Source organism: Dipodomys ordii, unplaced genomic scaffold (assembly GCF_000151885.1).
Source record: "Dipodomys ordii isolate 6190 unplaced genomic scaffold, Dord_2.0 Scaffold41, whole genome shotgun sequence".
In the NCBI taxonomy this organism is placed as follows: Eukaryota; Metazoa; Chordata; class Mammalia; order Rodentia; family Heteromyidae; genus Dipodomys; species Dipodomys ordii.
Genome location: NW_012267257.1, coordinates 2,667,364 through 2,684,766, shown reverse-complemented (window position 1 = coordinate 2,684,766; position 17,403 = coordinate 2,667,364). Strand labels below are relative to the sequence as shown.

At 34.2% G+C, this 17,403-nt stretch overlaps 1 protein-coding gene across 1 annotated transcript in view; it reads left to right on the top strand.

Annotated features, from left to right (window-relative positions):
- Positions 1-17,403, top strand: part of Ndufs4 (NADH dehydrogenase (ubiquinone) Fe-S protein 4, 18kDa (NADH-coenzyme Q reductase)) — a 70,064-nt gene that overhangs the window by 40,116 nt on the left and 12,545 nt on the right. Inside the window, exons 3-4 of the mRNA XM_013018659.1 lie at positions 8,755-8,927; positions 11,876-11,949. Coding sequence (XP_012874113.1) covers positions 8,755-8,927; positions 11,876-11,949 — 247 coding nt within the window. The remainder of the gene's footprint in view (positions 1-8,754; positions 8,928-11,875; positions 11,950-17,403) is intronic.

The window sequence follows — 17,403 nt, the reverse complement described above, 5'->3', positions numbered from 1 at the left end:
AAAAAACAACAACAAAAAGGAATTATTTCCCTGATGTGTTTTTCTAAGAGTTGCATAGTTTGGGCCCTTACATTTAGGTGGCTTGTTTGTTTTGCAGTACTGGTTTTGAGCTCAGGACTTTAGGCTTACTAGACTTTCTGTTACTTGAGCCATACCTTTAGCTCAAGTGTTTGATGAATTTTTATTTTTAATATGGTGTAAAGTTGCCATACAACTTTATTTTTTTATATTTGGATATTCAGTCTTTCTATACAATTTGTGTTACCCTGTCTAATGATTTTGATACTTTTCTTTCTGTCTTTTTTCTTTTTAATTTCTTTTGTCTGTTGTGGGGCTTGAACTCTGGGGCCTGGATACTATCCCTGAGCTCTTAAGCTCAAGGCGAGTGCTCTACCACTTGAGCCACAGCGCCACTTCCAGTTTTCAGGTGGTTAATTGGAGATAAGAGTCTCACGGACTTTCCTTCCCTGGCTGGCTTTGAACTGTGATCCTCAGATCTCAGCCTCCTGAGTAGCTAGGATTACAGGCATGAGCCATCAGCCCCTGCCTGGCTTTGATATTTTTCTTAAAAAGTATCTATCTAGGGCCGAGATGTAACTCAGTGGCAAAGTGCTTGCCTAGCAAGTGCAACGTCCTGGGTTCAATCCCCAGTACAAAAAAGAAAAAGACAAAAAAAAAAAGTATCTATCTATAGCCAGCTACTGGCTGATCAGTCTGGTCATTTAAGTAATTGGTATTGTGTGTTGCATAGGTGGACTTAATATCACTACTCTAAATATCCCTACACTAGCTTTTTAGAACTTCACATTACTATTTCTACCTCATTGTTTGATTTTATGTATAGATTTTTTCACTCACCTTCTTTAACAGTGACTCTTCAGAACTCTTCCTCACAAAGGTATATTGCCTCAGTGGATCCAAATATCATTGATCCCATACAGATTCCGTATGGGATATCTGTTTAGATTCTTCTTGTAGGTTCTTCTTGACCCTCTGGGGATCTTGAAAACAGGATCCCTCTAGAATGAGAGAGCCTTAGAATCTGTTTTTCAGGTGAGATCAGGATTTTTTTTTTTAATGACTGTGCTTCAACGGAAAATCATAGAATTCTAATATGTCATTTTGTGTGTGTGTGTGTATCTGTGTGTGTATGTACGTATGTGTATGTGTGTGTGCTTGTACTAAGGCTTGAATTCAGGGCCTGGGCACTTTCAGCTTTTTTTGTTTTTCTTCTTTAGACTCTACCACATGAAGTGTAGCTCCACTTGGGTATTTTGCTAGTTAATTGAGGATAAGAAACTCAGGGACTTTTCTGCCTACACTGGATCAAAACCTGGATCCTCAGATCTCAGCCTCCTGAGCAGCTCGGATTACAGGCATGAGCCACTGGTATCCAGTTAATATGTCATGTGTTAGGGTAATATATTCTGACCTCTGACACTGTAAAATATAGCTTCATAACTTAAACATGTAAAGAGATTTGCCATTTCTAAACAATGTATAAAGGATCATACATCTGTATGATGTTCTAGAATATTTTTGAGTAGTTAATTACATTTTGAGTCCTTTCCTTACATTCTTGTTTTTTTTTTGTCAGTAGCTCTCTAAGAGGAATTTAATTAGGCCAATTTTGTTAATTTTTTGTAGTTGTTCTTATGTGTAAAAAATGAAACAATTTCTCTCCTTTGTTTTGAATGGAAACACTGAATAAAGTCAAGCTAATCAATATATGCATGTTTCTCTGACTTAAGATTACATATGGAGAAATTGGCCTACTTATACATTTGTAGTAGATTATTTCTCTTTCAGAAAGCTAATTGAATAATATATCAGAGACCATGGAAATTCTTAGAACTTTTTTCAGTTAATTACAATCTTAGTGTTAACCCTCAAAGAATTGTTACTGAGATTTTCATTGCAGTAATCTGTACTTAAAAAGTAATAATTTTATTTTCTCATATAAACAATTGAGCTAAGAAATTATACTCAAATTGAGGGCCTAGCTGCTCAATACTAGTACTCTACATCTTTGAGCCACAGCTCCATTTCCAGGTTTTTGGTAGTTAATTGGAATAAGTGTATCATGGACTTTCCTGCGTGGGCTGGCTTTGAACCACAGTCCTCAGCTCTCTGACTCCTACATAGCTAGGATTACAGGCATGAGCCACTGGTGCCCACAACTTAATAGATTACTAATGAGGTTATTAAAACAAGAAATAAGAAGACTTGATAACTGCTTGGGAACAATGATGTTATATTACTTGTAAGTAATCTGTGCAAAATAACTTTGTTATCATTACTGTACGGATAATTATTGGGAGCTAACTCAAATAAAAAAACAGTTCATAAAGCATTAAGTATATGGATATATTAACTTTTTCTCTTTGATACTGTTATAATGGCTTAATAGCATCATTTAAACATGATTAATATCTTCAAAGAATCTCTGCCTCCTTCGTTTGTCTGATATTTTCTGATACTTTTCTATCTTTAAGACCTAGACAAATCTCCATTTTTATTTTGTTTAGCCCCTGTGGCATTTATCATGTATTTTATTTCTTTTTTCTGATTTAATCCTACTAAATAATGATGTGAGTAGGTTGTGTTGAACATTTTTAGAGGTGTGGAGGATTACAACAGAGTTTAAACAATTGACTTCTCATTGCCCCTCAGAAAATTCCATAACTTTCTTCATAAAGGATTTTAGTGATAACTTTTAAGAAAGGTGGGATAGAATTCAGTTTGATATAACCTCCCATTGCTTGTGCATCCTGTCCTTTTTTTTTTTTTCCAGGGCTGAGAACCGAACCCAGGGCCTTGCGCGCTCCAGGCGGGCACCCTTCCGCTGGGCTAAACCCCTAGCCCCGCATCCTGTCCTTTTAAGAAAATTTCGAATAGTTAATTCTCTTGAAAACAGAGAAGCTGTTTGTACTGTTAAGCATTGTGTCCACTGTGTTATGTATGACTAGGTGCTGAAAAGTCTGTTGAATAAATTTAAAAAATCTGTTTTTGTCCAAGATAAACATTTTACATACAAAAAGGACATAACATGTAGGGCAAGATCATAAAGTCTCTGGAAAATATTTTAATTAAGACATACAGAGTCAAAGGTGCTATCAGCCTTGTAGCTTGGATCTAGGAGTAGGAATTTCTTATAGGCAATCTCCATAAGTACTCAAACCCCAAAGGCCAATATTTGTAACCTAGAGGTATTCCACTTTGTCTCTTGAAAGAATATTTGTAACGGGAACTTACAGTCAGAACTGAAATAATGACCAATCAGGCTGTACCTACTTAAACTATGCATACTTTTGTCTCTTCTACCTAATTCTTACTAAACCTAATTCAGGTGTGTACCCTGAATATGGTAGATACTGAACTGAAGTGCTGTCTACTCTTAACATCAGTGCCATGAAAAAATTTCTTTTCTCTGCCATATTCCTTTCCAGTAAACTTACCTGTCACTTTCACTATATTCACATCTTGCCTGAATTCCCCTGCCAGATTCAGGGATTGAGGTTGATAGTTGACTTGTCAGTAACAGTCATTACACATTTTCTAAATTGTCCTTAACTTTACACCTTTAATAAGTTTCTTGTTCAAAGTATGCATGCATTACTTGAAAAGAAGAGTGTTTGTTAGCTGCTTTTCTTTTTTAAAGATGATTTTAACTACAAAGTCTAGACAGGCTTTGAATTTACTCTGCTTCTTCAGTGTTGGAATTGCAGATATGTGCCACTTCACCTAGCTTTAAGGATTTGTTTTTATTATTATAGATCTAACATTGTTTTTCTTTTCACTTCTCTCATGGTTGAAGTAGAATATAAACACAATAATCAAATTTAGATCAATTTTAAGCTCTAAAATAAATTAAACAGATAATTGGTAACTATTAGCCTGTAACAGAACAAATTTCTAGAAGGGATATTTTTACTTACTAACATTTCAATATTTAAAATTTTCAAGATTGATCCATTCAAATAACAATTTAGTTAACTTATTACCAAAAAGCCTGATGATTTTTTTTTTTTACTTTGCTAGATATATATGAAGAGACCTAGTAAAAATCCATCCAGAACTGCAGAACCCTTTTATTTATTTCTCTTTATGACAAATGTAAACTGTTAAGGTTAAGTGGGTGGGGCAACTGGAAGTAATTACTAAGGGCATAGCATTTTTGTGGTTTAATAAAGGCAGAAACTAATTATTCAGTTTTTATTTAAGTGAAATAGTGCCAGAAAGGAGGTTCCTGCAGAGCAGCTGCACTCCTTCAGTGTTACCCTAATTTACCAAAGACACAACTGTCACAAACAAAACTTTTAAACTTGATATATAACCACAAAAGTAAGGAGTCTTTTGTTTGGGGTGCATGCAGAAGAACCTTTTATACAAATCAATGGGCAGATGATGGACAATGATGAAAATTTGATTCTTTGAAGTCATAATAGTCATTGAAATGTGTGAAATTCTGGCATTGAAAGGAGAGGGGCAGCAAGACTTTAAATCCTGGGTGGTTGCAAGAAGCTTGCTGGGAGGTTTTTCTGCATTTCTGACACCAACTTCCCATTGCTTGTTCCTTGCTTCCTTTGTTAAAAAAGAAAAAGTTGGATTCACACAAGATAAATGGGGACAGTTGATAACCGAATCATAGTTTTTATATATAAAAGTAATATTTTATAATGAAAATTAGTATCTTGAACAAAATTTGTATACATATACTGGCACATACCTTCTTAATGATTTTTAAAGTTACCTTCCTTTTAACTAAATTCCAGAAATAAAAGTTCAAGTATTAGTTCCTCCAAAATTTAAGTAGGGAAAGATGATGCTATAAAGTATTTGGATATTAGACTGTGAAATATATCTTTGCAGTAGTAAATTTTTATCAAGTGCCTGATTCATGAATTATGATTTGACTTACTAATTTCTATTTCATAAAATAGCATATTGTAAGGTAGTCTCTGAAACTTTGTTAGGATGACATTCATTAATAATAGAAACATAAATTTCATGCTTGATCCAACTATTTAAAAGTCTACTTAAAAATTTAGTAAATCCATATGTATTATCTATAAGCTAAAAGAATTTCTTAGAACTTACAGATAATTATTAACTAGTGAGGCTTAAGGTTCTTCGATGCCAGCTTGAAGGCTTCTTACATGTTTGATTTAACTGTTTGGTAATGGTAGATGATTTATGAATTAATATTTATAAATTGTTTTACCAATGAGTAATTTCATTGTTGACAGCTTCAACACATTTCTATATTGATTTTTGGAAAATTCACAGGTAATCTATGTGTGTGTGTATAAGTTATAGAGAATACCATCAATCAACAGAGTTGAAACTATTTTTGGTGTTTTTAGTTAGTGGTGGAAGTTAAGTCACAGGTAGCTCAATGAGAACCTAGGGGGAGAGGAAAGCACTTCAGACAGAAGTGAGTGTAGGTGCTTTTCAAGTGGTACATTGTTTTAATGGAAACTTGGAGTAGGAACTTTAAGCTATTGAAATGTCCATTAGCAAATAGGTTCTTCTGTCACTAACTGAAGCTGGTTGGATGAAACGATAACAATGGAGTGTCGTGGTTCATTTTTAAAGTGTGAGAAATCAGTTTGTCTAGACTGAAAGTGTGTCTACAGGGACCAGAAATCTTGGCGCTTCTGTGCCCTTTAGGTGTCAAGTATGTGAGAGATGCCAAGCTTTTTATTCTCTGTCTTTGGCAGGCAACTCAATTGAGCTGCAGTACCTTACATGGCTTCTGCAGGCAAAAACTGTGATTCTATGGCAAGAGAATGTATATTTTAAAATTCAGAAACTCATTGCTTGAATGCCAACAATAAATTGGGGGTAGATATCAATAAGTTACATGAAAGATTGGTAATTATGAGTTTAGAATATAAAGAACTTAGCAACATTTTATAGCCACTTTAGAGCGACTTCTCAATCTAAAAGTCATTCTGTCCTTTTTTTACTTACATGTAGTAAAAAAAAAGAGAAATATTATTTTGAGTTTTTCAAAGCTTTTGTTATTAAAATATTTTTGTCATGCATCATAATACAGAAGAATAAAACAAATATTTACTATAATCTCATTTTCATGGTTAACCTTTATTAAGAATTTAATGTTTCCTTTCATGTAGTTAAAGAACAGTCAAATAACAATTTTTAATATTTTTTATTGTAAAGATACTGTACCGAGGGGTTACAGTTACATAAGGTAATGATTACATTTTTCTCTCGACCATTGTTACCCCTTCCTTTGTTTTTCCCCTACCATCCCTTCCCTCCTAATCTCCTCAACTCTTCCCTCCCCTCCAAGTTGTAAAGTTCATTTTCAACAAAATGTCTTGTACATCTCATTGTTCAGCATTTTGTTATTTCCTTCCCCCTCCCCAAATTAGAAAAATGTATATATAAGGTACAGGGTACTGAATCAAACGATCAAAAACAAGACCATACTAAAACTACCAGCACAATTACATTCATTGCAGCATTATAAGATATGGACCCAACCCAGATGCCCCTCAGTAGATGAATGGATCAAAAAAATGTTGTGTGTATATATAGAGAGATACATACATACACACACACACACACACACACACGTACACACACACAAAATGGAATTCTATACGTCCTTTAGAAAGAATGACAACACCCCATTTGTTAGGAAATCGAAAGACTTGGAAAAAATTTTACTAAGTGAAGTAAGGCAGGCCCAAAGAAACACAGGTCCTGTGGTTTTCCTTATTTGCAATAACTAGTATACGTCTAGGATAATCTTACCAGACAAATAGAAAAGGTCAAAAGCTATGTACATACGACCTTATAAGATGGAGCTAAGTGAAATGAACCCCAAAATAGGGGCACAAGAGGTTTTTTTTTCTGTTACTGTTGTTTTTAAAGTACTTATAATGTACTATGTGATTTCTTTTATTTCTTTTGTATATTCTTTCCCCCCTGGTATAACCCCTTTTTTCACTGTATTTGATTCCGGTACCCTGCATCTTGTATAAACAATTTTCTTTGTTAGGAATTTAGCTCAGAATGGAGAGGTTGCAGTGGAATTTGGAGAAGATGTCCCAACCCACAATTCTATAACATATTTTTGGTGTTAGTTTATAGTCTACTTCAACTATACTTAGGAAATAAAACTTATTAATCTAGTGATATATGCATTAAACAATAAATCAATATTAAGATTGAAAATGCAATCGTAAATTCAAAGGGAGAATTAAACATTGAGGACTTTGCAAGGAATGGAGTTACTTTTAGCCATTGAATATAGGACTGTGCTTTAGATACTCAGTCATTAAAATGTAATAACTTTCTTTTTGTTTCTGGTATTGTTGGGGATTGAATCGAGGACCTTGGTGCATGGTAGGCAAGCACTGTACCCCTGAGCATTGTTTCTGACCACTAAAGTCTAATAATATTTAGAATTTTAGTTGAACATGGCAGTTAGAAATTACCCATCAAACCTTAAATTTACATTAAAAAGTTCTGGTTCGAATTGTATTTATTTTTACTCACCACAGATATATAGAAACTTAAACTAGTATAGGCACCTATTAGAAGTTTTTATATTTGTGTAAATATTTATATGGATTATTTTGATAATTTCTCTGAATAGACAAGCTATGACAAAGTAACCACACCTAGTTGATGCAAGTGGAGAGATAATTGTTTTAAGTAGATTATTGGTTGCCAATTCAATAACTTCAAAGATTTCTATTTTTGTTCTTGTAGGTAGAAAAATTGATACCTCACAAATGCACCTAGTGTTTCCCCAGTATCTGTTCATACTATATTCATACTAATGATAAGGTTAATAGCATTGGTAGACTAAAACTACAAATAAAGAGCTTGAAATAGGGGGTACATAATAATGAAGTGAAAATGTTCGTTTTTTGTTTAGTTTTGATTTAATCATTTTCATGCCAAGTCTTTCTTGACTTTGAGCTGATATTCAAAGAGCCTCACACATGCTAGGCAGCTGTCCTCTCACTGACACCTTCAGCCTTGATGATTTTAAGTGCGTAATTTATTAAAATGTGTTATTTATTAAAATAATATGGTTGATCCTAATATGATTTTACTTTGTTAGAATAAAGTATTTTACAAACATTGTTGGATAAAAATATACAAAATTGTAGTTAAAAAACTTACCATTGTTTTCATTTCACATTTCTGCAAAAACCATACAACTTTTTTGGCTTAACAAATTAGACTTTGAGATCAGATTTCCTCATGCTCAGTAGGTTTCACCAAAGGAAGATAAAATGCTAACTGAAATTGTTTTTGGATTTTCTTCTGTTTAAAATTTAGTTGCTTCTTGTATTCCTTTACTTTTAATAATCTTTTAGCGTATTTTTTTTTCTTGTCTGATGAGTTACATCTGCTCACACTATAAGAGTATATTGACTAACAGGTTCTTATGCCAACAAACTCTCCAGAAATGCGGGTTGGATGTAGCACAATGGCCAACTACTTCCTAGTGTACAGGAGTGCCTAGATTCAAATAATCCCTACCACCATCAGTCAGCAAATAAATGGAAAGAAGGGAGGAACGAAGGGATCAAGGAAAGAAGGGAAAGGAAGGGAGTAGTAAGGTAAGGATAGTAGTAAATAAGCCAGAAAGTCTATCCCAAGTTACAGACATTTGGATAGAATTACATGAGTATAAAGAGTAACAAAACTGCATCACTGAATATATAGTCTGCTGAAACATGTTTGTGTGCTTGTTTTCTGTAGGATATCACGGCATTAACTGGTGTTCCAAAAGAGCATATTACAACTAGAAAGGTCAGGATATTTGTTCCTGCTCGAAATAACATGCAGTCTGGTGTAAACAACACAAAGAAATGGAAGATGGAGTTTGATACCAGAGAGCGATGGGAAAATCCTTTGATGGGTTGGGCTTCAACGTAAGTACTTTGGTTTAAAATGAATCTTGTTTTCAACTTTCCTTTTCAATGTAGATTTTTCTTTTGAAAATACTTTTTTTTAATAGATAAATTTAAGTTTTATGCTGGTGGCTCACGCAGGAAGCTAAGATCTGAGAATCATAGTTCCAAGCCAGACCAGGCAGGAATATCCATGAAACTCTTATCTCCAGTTAACCACCAAAAAGCCAGCAGTAGAGCTGTGGCTTCAGTGGTAGAGTGCTAATCTTGAGTACAAAGGCTAAGGGACAGTGTCCCACCCCTGAGTTCAAGCCCCAGAATCAGCACCAAAAAGAAAAGAAAAGACAAGTTTAATTTCTTAACTTTTAATTTTTCAAAATTATCTTTAAGCAGTTGTATAAAGAGGTTTCATTTCAACCTATCAGTTTATGAGTATAATACATCTTGATCAATGTCACTTCTTTCATCTGTTGTTCAAACTTTTGATACTTTAGGTTTCACTGTAACCAAAGACATAGGTACCACAAATGTATTTCTTAAAATATGTTCGCATATATATTTATATGAGTGTGACTCAACAAATAAACCTTAGAAATACTATTTTAAATACTATTAATTAAATGAAATTATTTTTATATAAGAATTATAAGTATTGTAAGTGAGATTCAAGCTCTATATTAGCCTGAAATACTGCGTGAATGGTATTAATAGTTTAGTATTATTTTTATGTATTTTTAAATTAAAGTAAAATATTATAATATGTATTTTGCTTGAGGTGTGCTGGCATCTGAGTTCAAAAGTTAGCTAATTTGAAGGAACCCTATGATTAGAAAATTCATTCTTGGGATTTTTTTGGGGGGACAGGGTTAGTATATTTCTATTTTAAAATTTTTTCTATGTTGCAATTTGAATAGAATTATTTTAGGTGAACCATAAGCAGTTTGTAGATGTTTTGATACCTTTAAGATTTCATGTTTCAGGCAACATATAGTTATTTTGTAAATCACATGCATCTAGAGACTTCAGCTGTGTGTGTATAACTTTTTTTTTGGCGGGGGGGGGGTCGGTCATGGGGCCTGAACTCTGGGCCAAGGTGCTGTCCCTCAGCTCTTCAGCTCAAGGCTAGTTCTCTACCACTTGAGCCACAGCGCCACTTCTGGCTTTTTTCTTTTTGCTTATGTGGTGCTGAGGAATCGAACCCAGTGCCTCAAGCATGCAAGGCAAGCGCTCTACCACTGAGCCACCTTCCCAGCCCCTGTATAACTTTCTTTATACCACAAAATTTAAGTGTTCTCTTTATTCATTTTGAGTCTACAAGATTCTAATGGGGTTTTATCTATACTAGGATTCACTGTAGTAATATATTTTCAGCATCGTATGGTGATAAACCATTGTTTATTTACTCAAGGTATACTCTGGGCAAATCACTTTATATAAGTATATAAGGCATGTTAATGCAGTTTTATATTCCTGTCACTCTTGAGGATGAGGTAGAAAGATCAAGAGTTTGAGACCAGTCTGGGCTACATAATCGAACCCTGACTCAGAAGAGGAAAGGAGGGAAGAGAGAGTAAGGTCAGGTAAGCTAAAGTGTTATAAAGTAGAAAAAGCAGTATGTTTTCTTCATATCCATGAATGGTTCATGGATGAGGTACATATATGATAGCTTAACAAAAGAATAGCATACTAATTTATTTGTTGTTTTATGTGATATGGAAGCCTTTAAATGAAACCTAAAATACAGAGAAATCAGTGTTTTTCAACTTACATTTTTTTGGTGGGGAAAAAGAGGGGTCAGTCTTGGGGCCTGAACTGTGGGCCTAGGTGCTGTCCCTCAGCTCTTCAGCTCAAGACTAGCACTCTACCACTTGAACCACAGCACCACTTCCGGCTTTTTCTGCTTATGTGGTGCTAAGGAATGGAACCCAGAGCCTCATCCATGCAAGGCAAGCACTCTACCACTGAGTTACCTTCCCAACCCCTCAACTTACATTTGATGCAGTTGAACAGAATATGATAGACAAAGAGGCTGTACTCTAATGGTATATGCTGAGGGAACTTAGCCATGATTCTTGACTACATCCTTGTTTTCAGAGATAAAGGTATTTCCTCCTCTGGGTACAGGGTAGGTACTTTCATAATGGGGATCTGAAAGCCTACTTTAGAGGAAGGTCAGAGAATTCTGTTACGGCCTGCTTCACACAAGAAAGACAAGAAAACACCAGAGAGTCTACTCTTGATTATTCTCAAATGCAAAAATGCCATATTTTGAGATAACATGTCTTAAACTCTTATTAGACTAAGTAGTAGACTAAGTAAAGAATTTTTACTTTCCTATACTTACATAAATGGCTCACAGAATCATCATAACATTTGTAGAAATAGCACAATTATATTTTGAAATACTTCATAATTAATATTGTTGGAATTGGAAACAGAAGGTCTCATTACCAACATAATAAGTTCATCATTTAACTAAGGAATCTGTAGTTCAAACTAATGGCTTGGTTGTAGTTTGGGTTGTCAATCTACTTAAATTTCATTTTATCATTTTGTAGTAATAGAAACATATGGAACAAAGAAAAATATTTAAAGCCTGGCCAGTTACCACATAGACTACTACTATTGTGCATATACTGGGGTTTAAACTCAAGGCCTTCACTTGTCTTTGCTTGATTGGCTGATACTCTACACCACTTGGGCCCCACCCCCAAACCAGTACATGTTGCGTGTGCTGATTTTTGAAGGTATCGAGTCTCAGACTTTACTACTCAGGCTGGCTTCCAACTAACATTGTCTGGATCTCAAGCTCCTGAGTAATTAAGATTATATGTAATATGTCAACATTCATCGAATAGTGTGCTTATTTAACATTATAGTGACTTTATTTTCTGATCATTTTATTTTAAATATTAATTTGTGTGGCTGAAGCTTAATGTTAAATCTTGGAAAATGTTTCTTTCTTATAGGGCTGATCCTTTGTCCAACATGGTTCTAACTTTCAGTACTAAAGAAGATGCGATTGCCTTCGCAGAAAAAAATGGTATGCTTGGTCTCTTTATTTTTTTATTCCTTTTGTTTTAGCAAGTGAGTTGAGATATTTTATGTTCTTAATCATTTAGGAATATAGTATTTGAGTTGAAAGTAGTATTTCATTATTTTTTACATTATTTTATTTTATCTTATTTTTTGTGCCAGTCCTTTAACTGAGAGTCTGGGTGCTACCCCTGAGTTTCCTACCTGGGCTGGCCTTGAACTATAATCCTCAGATCTCAGCCTTCTGAATAGCTAGCATTCCAACTGTGAGCCATTCTCACCAAGCATATATATGTATTCATTTTTTTGTGCCCTTACTGAAGCTTGAACTGAGGAGCCTTGTGTTCTTTCTTTCCTGTTTTGTTCATTGCTAGTTCTCTACCACTTGAGGCATGCCTCTAGTTCTACCTTTTTGCTAGTTAATTGAAGATTTGAGTCTAACTAATTTGTCAGTCCAGGCTTACTTAAGGCCAGTGTCCTTAGATCCCAGTCTCCTGAGCAGATAGGATTATATGCATGGGCCACTGACACTCAGTTTGTAATAAATCCTTCAATGTATTAATTCAGTAATTTTAATAATCATGATTAATTATGATAAATTCAGTATTTCAGATTTTTTTTACTATATCAGAATACCTCCCTGAAAAAACAAAATCTAATACAGAATGTCCCATGTAAAAGACAAACTGTACTTTGAAGTAGAGCAAGGAATAAGATCATTCATCTAGCACATGCCTTATTCTAAGTCCCCTGCAAAAATCACTAACATTTGATAGATAATATCATAATTTGATTTATTCTTGTTTTGACATCTCTATTATTTACTTTTCTTATTTTGAGCTCAAATCTGGTGCCTATTGTTTAACAGCTCTTTAATTACTTATTCTAAAATTTTCCTTTAAGCCTAAATGTCTACATTTGCTGCTTTTTGGATAATTAATATAATCTTACTAATACAATTATACTAAAGCCTAAGAATATGTCAGCTTTTCAGATAACCATGTTACCCCCACTGATAACTGTATTACTCCTTTGGTTTATGTCTATCTCATTATGAACGGAAATGGAAATATCCTTTTTTCTCATTTTCTACTGTTTTGCCAGCACATGTACTAGAAGAAGGCATGAAGCCAGGCCAGTTCGGATTCTAATCTGTTTAGAAGCTCTATGATTTTGGAGTAATTCCATAATGGATTTAATGTTTCTTCATAATTAAAATAAGAATTTTTTTTTTTTTTTTTTTTTTTTTTGCTGGTCTTGGGGCCTGAACTCTGGGCCTGGGCACTGTCCTCAGCTCTTCAGCCCAAGGCTAGCGTTCTACTACTTAAGCCACAGCACCAATTCCGGCTTTTTCTGGTTATGTGGTGCTAAGGAGTCAAACCCAGGACATGCAAGGCAAGCACTCTACCACTGAGCCACCTTCCCAGCCCTAAAATAATAAATCTTATGAAGTAGTTTCTATATATAACAGACACCTGGTTATAATTAGTTCTCATTCTCTCCATTCTTCATCTGGTATTTCTACTTTTGTTCCCTTAGACTGAAATGCATGCTACTGTGTATTTGTCACTAATGTATAATATTTGACAAACTCTTATTTAACATAAAGACACTCAAGTTCTAGTTGTTCAAATTGAATTTCATCTGTTTGGATGAAATAATGTCTTAAGTGCATTGTTACTATAAGGCACTATAAAAATTTCAATATTAGTAGTAGTACTATATTGTAACATATTTGGCATATATGTCAACATACTGTAGAAATTATTATTTAAAACATTTGCATTTCTTCTCTTCTTAGTGTTACATATCTTATTAGAATCTAAAACTCTAGGGGTAAGAGATGGCAGTATATAGGACAATGATAGAACGTGTGCTTAGTATACACTGTGTTGGACCCCAGCACCATGCCAGAAAAAAAGTCTAATACTAGACTGTTTGGATTCAAATCTATGGTAGGTAATTATGTTCTATTTCCATTTTCTTCATATATGAAATGAGATTCACTGTGAGATTAAATGAGTTAATAAAAAACAAAGTGATTAGGATAGGGCCTGACAGTAAATAATAGTATATAAATATATCCTATTATGTTTATTAACATCCTTTCTCTTAAGAAAGATTTCCTAAGTACAATTTTATATTGACATTTTTGGCAATTTCTTAATTAAATCATTGTTTCAAAGTGGTTATGTAGTCTTTATTATTTTGATTTAAAATAATACTGTCAAAATAGTATTTTTATTAATGAAAATATTTTAATCAATCAGTAACATCATTATCATTAAGCAGTTCTAATGTTTTCCATCCTTTTAGCCTACCATATTTTATGTCTGACACCTTGAAAATTACTCATTTAAGGTTTGTAATATTAGTTTAGTAACAGGAAATCTAATTATTAAATCCCTGGTGTTAGCTTCCCTCTAAGTGGTCACAGGACTGTGTGGTGACCATTGCCTGTAAATTGTAGGTGTAATATACTGTTGAAATCAGGTGGCTTTCCAATCTGATTGTTACTATGAAAAATAATTTGGGTAGCAGTATAAAAGTTAATAGAAAATATAACTTGAAAAGGTTCAGTGGACAATGACTTAGAAAATGAAAAACCATAGAAGTCACTGTGTAAGAAAAATACAGAAAATCTGAATTTTTACAATCCTTAAGACTTAAGGTGGGAAAGATTTCTTAGTAGACATTCTTCCAGTTTTTGCATGGTTTATTGTCTCATGGACTTTCCTGCCCATGTTGACTTAGAACCACAATCCTCAGATCTCAGCCTCCTGGGGAGCTAGGATTACAGTGTGTGCCACAGCGCCTGGCACTGTGGTGATTTTGATCTCCAGATTTATTTTTTGTTTAGCATTATGTATTTTTAAATAGATAAAGGTTTGCTTTTACACATACCATATAAGAAAGATCTAAATAAACAGTATTAAAGTATAAAGAGTGGAGGATCTTTTCCAAACACTTCAGCAATCCCTTCCATTCTGATTTACCCTTGCGTGTATATAAACATGGTGAGAAATACAAAAATTAACTCTTCTTCCCCAGATTGATTAATTTGATTTCCTTGTGAACTTGTGCTTTGGAAGTTGGGATGAACTGATGTTATGGTAATTTAAGCAATTTTCTAAAAGGCACAAACAAAAGAAAACACCCAACACCAACTAGTAATGTAAAGACTGCAGGATTAAGACTCAGGTAACTAGAATTCGAATTCCATTGTCTGTCTCATAGGAGAACTTGAATAAAGCATGCTTCATTACATTTAGGCTCTTATAAACCTATGTTTTCATCTTTGACCTGAAAAATTGGATTGAGTGATACTCAAGAGTTTCTTACCTTATAACACAATGAATCATCTACTCAATTGTATATTTAGAGTAGTGTGTTGGCACTGGTAATGTGGGAATGTAAAATCTGGCAAAGTTTATGGAGTTACAGACATTAAATATTTGCTTTTCAAACAAAACAAAAAATCATTTTTTATTATAAAACAACATAATGTATATACTTCGAATGTCCAGAAAATAAGTTTTCTCATTTTCCTTTTGTTTAAATGTTAAAAAATAAATAAAAGATGACAACAAAAGAACTCAGACATAAGTAACATTAAGCAACAAGATTACATACATATAATTTGGTTATCAGTTTTTATTTGAGAGCAGTCACATTCATTTATGTATTGTCTGTGATGACTTTTTTGCTACCATGATAATGAATAGTTGTAATAAAGACCACATGGCTCCCAAAACATGAGTAATTACTGCTTGCTCCTTCATAGGAAATACTATTTGGCTTCTAGTTGTTTGTTTGTTATTTTTGTTTTGGTAGGTATTTAAATCAGGGCCTGGTATTGTCAGGCAGTCAGTCTAACATAGTTGTACCCTTATTCCTGATCCCTTTTTTTTTCTTTCCCATAACTCAATTGCCTATTCCTGCTTTCTTCCTCAAAATTTCTATAATAATTTCTTCCTTAATACCTTTATAGTATATTTTTATAGCTTATTTTTTTGGCATTGCAGTTGGTCAGAGTATTCTTGTATGCCAGTGTTGTGTGGCTAGGCTCTAGGGAGAAGTATTTAAGGCCTAATCTGCATATTCAAACTATACTATTTTATCCTGCCTCCCAGTGAATGTACCAAGTCTTGTTTATCTTTACCTTTTAATGTATAATACTGGTGAATTTGAATAGTAAATTTAGTTATGTTATAATTTATAAGTTTTAAAAATCTTTTTAATTTAATGTAGCTTTTATCTCCTAGTAGAGCTGTTAATAGCCTCTAATTAAAGTCTGAAGAAAACTATTGAAAAATGATTAACAATTGTAGTTTTCTTTTGCCCTCTGAAGGTTTGAAGTGAATCTATGAAATGAACAGACAATAAAGTATAAAATGAACAGAAGGTCCAGGAGGTGGGAATCTTAGTTTTCCTAAGCTACAGAAAGGAATAAGAGCTCAGTGTTTAAGGGGAGGTGGTGATAGCTTATAGGTTCATGAGGAGAGGAAATACACAGTGAACAAAGATTATACTATTGTGGAGATAAAGTTGAGATAGCAGGTGATGGATAGGCTTTGCCAAAGTCTGAGTATGGTGGACACCAATGTTAAGCTTCTTTTCCTATGATACACTTAATCTTCTCCGGATGATAGAATTCCAAGGGCAAGGGTCATGAAAATTGTGTTCTCCTGTAGGGATTGCTTTTAGTGCATTAGCTAGCTTAAATACCTGGACAAACAAAAAGAGAGATGTTTTGGCTCATGTTTCAGAGTTTTTAGTCCACAGTTGTTTGGCCCAGTTGCTTTTGGGCCTGTGATAAAGAAGAACATGATGGCAGGGAATGTGTGGTGGAAGAAACTTCATGGTGGCTGGCAAGGCCCCAATGACACAAGTTCTTTCAAATAGGCTTCACCTCATAGTGGTTCCACCACTTCCCACCAGTGCCACCTGCTGGCAACCAAGCCTTTAATATATGAGTCTTTGGGGTACATGTAAGATCCAAGCCATAACAATCATATCCAGGGGGAAATTCAAAGAATATGCCAGAGAAGGCCAGGGGGTTCTGAGATTGCTTCTTTGTTTAAAGTGCTGAGCATGCTTAAGTACTTTTTATTGAGGTGTAACTTTCTGCGCAACAATGGGATGGGGTTCCTGTGCAAAGTACAGTGAACAATGTTTTTCTGACAAGTCTTTTTAGGGGAGGTTTGGGTGAACACGGTGATGTATGTCAACATTCTTAAGGATGAACCTTTTATAATGTTGAGTTGTTTCTAAATGTACGCTCCCTGTTTTGAACTCTTTTGTAAGGATATTGAGATCTAGAGCTCAAGATGAATCACTATCAATTGCTAGTGCTAAGTCTAGATTCCAAGTATAGCATTTTCTTTGATAGTATAAAGCTGATAGAACTGAAAAATCAATCATCTAAATGTACATTGTGCAGTATGGTAGTCACTAGCCA